General features: G+C 44.5%; 1 protein-coding gene across 1 annotated transcript; it reads right to left on the reverse strand.

Annotated features, from left to right (window-relative positions):
* Positions 1 to 1004: 1004 nt before the first annotated feature.
* On the reverse strand, positions 1005 to 6752 carry LOC140069435 (C-reactive protein-like). The gene is made up of 3 exons (XM_072115136.1): positions 6648 to 6752; positions 3909 to 3964; positions 1005 to 3496 (listed from the first exon to the last, which is right to left on the reverse strand). Exons 2-3 carry the CDS (start codon positions 3961 to 3963, stop codon positions 2925 to 2927), a joined length of 627 nt encoding a protein of 208 aa, XP_071971237.1. The 5' UTR covers position 3964; positions 6648 to 6752; the 3' UTR covers positions 1005 to 2924.
* Positions 6753 to 7275: the final 523 nt, after the last annotated feature.

Consider the following 7275-nt stretch of genomic DNA (forward strand, 5'->3'; position numbering starts at 1 on the left):
GTAGTAAGCTTTGTTCTGGTACTATATCTATGCAGTAAGCTTGATTCTGATTCTGTATCTTTGTAGCAAGATTGGTTTTGGTACGGTCCCCATTTAATAGGTGTGGTTATAATTTCGGTGCAGCAAGATTTGTTATATTGTAAAGATTGTATCTCAGATTGTAAAGATAGAGATTATCGGGAAGGTCAAAATTTTTTTGGTCAAGAGATGTAATAGTATCCATGAGAGGGCAGATGCTTTTTGGGGATTGGTGGTTTGTGGTAGCCAAAGCCTTTTTTAGGGAACACTGGAGAATAACAAGTACAAGGAATTATAAGACTTGTGCTGGATTTCCTGCCATTCCATAGGATAATGGGGATTATGTATCATACGGCTCCCGGCTCTGGCTTCCTGATGTATCCGGTGGACGGCCATGTGTGCGTCTGCAGCCATCGGAAATTCAACACCAAGCATAGGGGCTTATTTACTAAGAGTCTGCGGATCGCACTTTCATCAGATTTTCCTGAAGTTTTCTATGATTGCGCCACTGTGACCGATATATAACTGGGGATTGTGTTGCACGTGATCGGATTGTGGCGCGGCTACACTGGCTTCGGACTGAGCACGGGATTTAACTTTCAAATTGTGTCGGAAGATCAAGCACTTACATGCACCAGGAAGAAGATGGTAGACCTGAGCGGGGAAGCGACACATGCAGGATATCGCCGCACGATCTTAGTGAATCGCGGCACAGTGCATTATCATCGGACAATGCAGTTTTGGGTGAACTCCGCGGCCGGGTAAGTGAATCTCCCCCATAGAGTTGGGCTTTATCCTGCAACCAATCAGGCTTAAACGAGTGCAGGGTATAGCAAGTGTGTAGTCTTGGGACAGTAACGCCCCTCTTCACACCCTACTGTGCCCCCTTTGGCTTGGCGGTGGCTTACAGGGAGAAATAAGCCCTATTTCTGGCTTTGCGCTTAATTTGATGGTGGATAAAGAAAGGACAAACAACACTCCAAGAGTTCAAAACTGAGAATATTTATTCATAAACTCCTATAGACAAAATATAATGTTGCCCTTTCGATACTTGCTTGAAGATATTAGTGGTTCTTACATGGGTGGCTGGCTAATTCTGTAGCCCTGCATGAGCGACAAAGTGATATCCCCTCATCAGAATCGGGAGGTGGAAAGGTTTTCGTGTTTATGGGCATGTTTTGTGTTTTCTACTTTTAAAGGGGAATTTTGAGATTTTAGCCTCATTATCACTATGAGATTGGTGGGAACCTGACACCCTGCACCCAAAATATCACCTATTCAGCGGTCAAGGTGCCTGTGACTGCTGCAGACTTGGGGTGTCCCATCCATTTATTGCATGGGCTCTTTGCTGTACTACACCATGAATACGGCAATGTGTGGCACTGCTAGACTGTATAGAAGCCACAGCATTCATCCAAAAACTTTAGTCTCCTCTAACAGCTGATTAGTGGGAATGCTGAGTGTTAAACCCCGGATATTAATCACCTGTCCATGAAAAAGTGATCAATAAATAAATCCTGGAGTTCCCCTTTAAAAAAAAATCTACCATCAAAATCCATCCTGATAAACCAGGGACATTACTCATAGATCCAGGCACCGGGACTGTGGTAATCTTCTTATATTTGTTATCCGTGGTCTCCTTTCTTCTAAATTCAACTCTTACATTTATTTTAATCAGCCTGAGGGGCTCTGGTAGGGGTTGCCAGAGCCTCTCAATGATTTCTTTACACTAGTTGTTACAATCTCCAGGGGGAGGGGAAACCTGCTCTGCTTATTGTAGCAAGCAGTGAAAAGACATTGCTGAGGTGCTCTTGAAACACCCAGCAAAGCCCCTGGACTCATTAGCATAATTTTAACAGTTTATTTTAGAAGGAAGGAAGCCATGGATAACAAATACAAGAAGATTACCACAGTCACTGGGGGAAGATTTACTTACCCGGTCCTGTCGCGATCCCGCGGTGCGTTCTCCGTGATTCACCAACATTGTACCCCCGAGTTCCTGCATCCGCTGCTTCTACACCGAGGTCCGTCGGAGTTCACCTGCTTCTCCCCGGTGCATGTGAGTGCTTGATCTTGCGACACAATTCTAAATGTTAAATCCTGCGTGTTGTCCGAATCCGCCAGGTTGTCCGATGGCCCGCCCCCCCCCATTTCTGTTGCGTGCAAGCCAGCGCCGATGCACCAAAATCCGATCCCGTGCTCCAAAATCCTGGGGCTATTGGCCGCAAAACGGAAATCGTCGGGAAACCCAACGAAAATGCGTCTGACGGACCCTGAGTAAATGAGCCCCACTGTGTCTGGATCTATCAGTAAGTGTCCCTGGTTTATCATGATTGATTTTTGTGGTAGATTTCCTTTAAGTGTATATTCAATATGTGAAGCCCAATGTGGTTTATGAAGAAATAGAAAAGCCTCAATGGGGCAGGTTTTAAAAAAAAAACTAATTTTCAAATAGGAAACATGCCATAATTATCTCTTAGAAGACATCATGCGACTCCAGTAGCAGCTCCTAGTATATGATGCTTCCAGACCTGCCAGACCACAATGCTCACATGATGTTCTTTGTCCACGTGACCACATTACTCTCTGGTCTGAATGAGCCGGACACTAAGACCAGGGATTGAGTCAACTATAACATGCGCTATGAATTTTTTTTCCAACTACATCAGGGAGCTGCCACTAGAGCTGCAGAGAGACTTCTAAGAGATAAGTATTTTTATTTTTCTATTTTTTGCACAAAACCTGCCCTTAAGGGCCTTTTGGATTGTTGGAAAAGTCCACTTTGTTTTCTCAAAAGGGGGCTCCAATTGCCCTTACGTAAACCTAGTATTATACCCTATAAAATGTGTGGTTATAAAGAAGCATACCCAATTCTTTATATAAACAGATCCCAGTGGAAGCATAGTCTAAAGATATAAGATGACAGCTCCATACGTCTCATACTCTACATATCTCCAGTCAATGATATTTCCATATGTTTCCCATGTGTAGGGAGCCCGATCCCACATATTAACATTTTTAATTTCACCCACAAATGTAGGCTCTCCTCTATAAGAACCAAGACCAGCAGAGGCTAGACTCTGTCCAAGGACCGCCAAAGAATCTGGGTATATGAGAAAACCTGGGTTCAAAACCCTCCTTGGGAAGAGATTCCCATTGACCCAAAAATGGACAACCCCTGTGACATATTCCCAGGACACACAGATCTTTCTCCACTTCATGGTCTCTTTGGTGGTCTTATAGATAACCTGATCTTCATCTATGGTGATGTAGTAATGATCCCTGATTTGGTAAAGGTGGAAATGGGGCTTGGAATAATTGTTAGCTTGTAGTTTGAAGAGGGAGTCTCTTCGGACGACGTCTGTGTAGACCTCCAGGCAGACGGTCATGTTAATCAATGGTTCGGTGATGTTAGGCTTCAATACCACTCTTGATGTGTCACTGCTTTTATAAAACAGGAAAGATGCGTCTTGCAAATCTACAAAGGAAAGAAACAACAATGTCGGAAAGATGTCCAGGCTGGATCTCCACCCTCCTTCTAGATCAAATGGAAAATTATCTGGAGAAAGCAATTATGAGAGGTCTCATTCCTGATAACAGGACATATAAGCAAATAATGGGCGAACATCAGTAGCACCCACTTCCAGACTGGATTTTCCTGGGCCAAATAGATACATATATTTTGGTGACCCAACCTTCATCAACCCACAGAAAAAGAACTTAGTAGTTTCTAAATCTGAAAATAGATAAAAGGGAACAGGTAGCATTGGCTTTTTGGGAAAATTGAGGTTTTTTAAATCCCTCTTTCCTTTTACTTGGTGTGGTCATGTTCAGGATATAGGTGGGGGCGCTGGTAATTGACAGATATTAGAGTGTAGTGAAACACTTACTCTCTTTGGCACAGCATCCAACGATGACCATAAGGAGCAGAGTCAGGATCTTCATCCTGTACAGAACAGAGATAAGACATTAGAGATTTCTATACATCACCACCATTACTTATAGTTCAAATCGCCATATTCACCACCATCACTTACTTACTTACATATGTAGTGTACCACAGCGCAGTGGGGCACATTTACTAAGGGTGCGCAGACCGCGATTCTGTCTGGTTTCCCGAATATTTCCTTTTTGCACCGAATTGCCCCGGGTTTTGGTGCACGTGATCGGATTGTGATGCCTCGGGGCCGGCTTACATGCGACACAAATCAGGGGGCGTGGCCGTTGGACAATCCGACTGATTCAGACAAACCGCGGAATTTAAAAACAAAATTGTGTCGCAAGATCAAGCACTTACATGCATCAGGAAGAAGAAGGTGAACTCCGGCGGACCTCAGCAGGGCGGCACATGAAAGAAATGGGACGCACGAGCTTAGTGAAACGCGGCAGACCTGAATCCTCGTCGGACAACTCAACACGGGATTGTGACAGGACCGGGTAAGTAAATCTGCTCCAATATCTTCTCCTGGGCCTACAGGGGCGCCTTTGCAAAAGTCGTTCTTATGTAAGTTGTGTTATGTATTCCTTGTACCATTGTAATAGGTAGGCAGAGAATGGGTTACATTGAAACTATATCACACACACAAACTGGCAACCGTGACACCGGCAGTCTGTAGTTGGAACTGCCTTAGGTGGGGTTAGTACTTTCCGGCATGTCCTAGAACCTTCTGGAAGGTAGGTGGAGTATGCTACTGCTACCTATGACAGGAGGGGGAGGAGTGGTTGTTCAGTTAGGAGGTTGGTTGAAACCGGATGTGGTCAGACATGTCTGCTGTAAAGGGGTAAATGAAGACCAAGGGGGAGAGCTGAAGGTGTGAGAGAAAATCCACTAGGTGTTTTCCATAGAAACAAAAGGTACCTCTACTGTAAGTGGGAAATACTCATCCCAAGTGGTCTGGAGTATATAGTGTGGCAGAGTAAACTTAGTCCTCCCCCCACATCTTTCTGGGATTCAAATGGGAAGTTGTACAAGGACCTTTGGATTATTTTAGGAACTGCACGTAGTAGCTTTTGGCTTGGCCCAGATACTTAAGCAGAAAGCTCCTTCTCTTACAGAAAGGGAAAAATCTCAAGTACCATTGGAGAAGACAGGGCTGAGTAGGAACTCCTAGTGATAAGCTTGAATTTCAGGAATGGAAAGATGCTGGGTCCAAGTGTGTCCTCTCGGGTATGGCGGGGTTTACCACAAAACAGAGAAGAAACAAAGCGCAAAAAAAAGACTCAAGTGGTTCTCTGTTACATCGGATGTAGAAATTAATGATGTCTCTCACCTGGTGGTAGAAGAATCTGAGCGTATCAGCGAGCAGTTATGCTCTTGAGTATTTACGGGCATCGGGAGACGCTGGCAGCCACGAGATACTGTTTTGGTCCGTTCTCCCAGGAAGTTGGACCAACAAGCCGATACAATGCACGTGGAATGGAAGATCTGCGACATCCAAAAGCCACAAGCAAACTAGAGGTGAACTTGTACTATTTTATTCAATCACTATGCGTTTCGGCCCCGGTCCGGAGCCTTCCTCAGGTGTAAAAGACATATACAGGTATATGTCTTTTACACCTGAGGAAGGCTCCGGACTGGGGCCGAAACGCGTAGTGATCGGCCCCGGTCGATGTAAAAGACAGGTATACTGTATGTCTTTTACACCTGAGGAAGGCTCCGGACCGGGGTTCACCTCTAGTTTGCTTGTGGCTTTTGGATGTTGCAGCGCTGTTACTGACGAGATTTTCCATTCCACGTGCATTGTATTGAATTTCAAGAAGCCATTTATCTATCCATCCACAAACACAGAAACTCATTCAAAGCCACCAGTATTGTTATCAGTAAAATAGTTATTGTTACACCGTCTACCTTCTTGTCTTCCTGTTGTCTGGTCCATCAGCTCCTCACCATAATCAAGGGCCATCTTGCCAGACAACCAATAAGGGGGAAGTACAGGACCAAACCACTGACTGTGGCAAATAGTGGAACAGCCCACCTAAAACCTCTACATTGGCCCTCAAAAAAAATAGTTTACAAGGAAGTGGCAGAGGGTAGTCAGTTCCTGTGGAAGCCCTCGATTCCTCCTGCGACTGTGACAAGTCAGTGAGTGAGGCTATGGTGCACCACAAGGCCCAGTCATCCCAAAGGTACCAGCACCACTTTCACCTTGCAGCTCATGGTATCCCCTCAACGTAGAGCTCAGCACTTTACATACAGCGGAGAGAAGCCAAAACACCTACAGACTTTGTTATCAATACCAGCATCATCCTCTCCCCTGTCCCTTCAACCCTCTTCCATAGAGGGTTGCACATTCCTGGGGGCGCTTAGGCTGGGAGATAGTAGTGATCGGGGCAGGGATTTTACTAGACTGTTAGGCAGGATGAAATGGCTGCGAGCTGTGTTTAGGGGGTGGCAAACTTCTCCAGGACCCCCATCTTCTAGGAGACCTTCTCGAAAATAGGTAACACAGGAAAAAGGAACATTGGATCACCTTCCTAGCAGCTCCAACAAGTTCCCTCACTACTTGAAAAACGGATGAGACTTGCTTACTCCGAGCTTCTCCAACCCCCAAAGAATATATCATGTTTTTCCTTTCCTATGTACAGGATTAAATTAAGATTCAGATTAAATTCAAAAAGTTTCGACTTACTTGGATACAGTCTTGTTGGATTGGTGTTAAGTATCTCCTCTCAGTGTGTAATGGCTGAACTGTTCTTGTTCTACTTGTAATATGTTGTTTTATGCATTATTGGAATACCCAACCCCCAACCGTTCAGCCCACACCCCTCCGGATGCTTCTTAATTTTTTTTTTCTCTCTTGTAAAATCCAAGTATTTATCTCTTCTGGGAAACATTTCTGAAGGAGCTTGAACAGATATACACCGTAATAAATTCGTTAGAAAGTTGGTGGTCTGCCAAAAACAACCGGAGATCTGGAACCTGACAACATAAACAGATCGTATGCAATCATAGGATTGTAAACCTCAAAGGTTGTGCTTTATGTCAACTATTAAAATTGTCCCAAAATGAGAAATAATGCTCAAGGATTGTGTATGTAATGTTCAGTGGTGTAACTAGAGAACTGGGCCCGAAGCGAAATCCCTAATGGGGCCCCCCTCTACTGTAAATGTGACTACCACCATTACTACTATCCAATAATTAAATACAGATGGGCATTTTTATTGTGTGAAGGGAGGAGGGTGTAACATAATACCAGGTTACACTTCTGTTGCGGAAGTATGGAGAGGACTCACAGGCTGACCCCTCTCCATAAAAGC

The sequence above is a fragment of the Engystomops pustulosus genome, chromosome 7 (genome assembly GCF_040894005.1).
Source record: "Engystomops pustulosus chromosome 7, aEngPut4.maternal, whole genome shotgun sequence".
Lineage (NCBI taxonomy): Eukaryota > Metazoa > Chordata > Amphibia > Anura > Leptodactylidae > Engystomops > Engystomops pustulosus.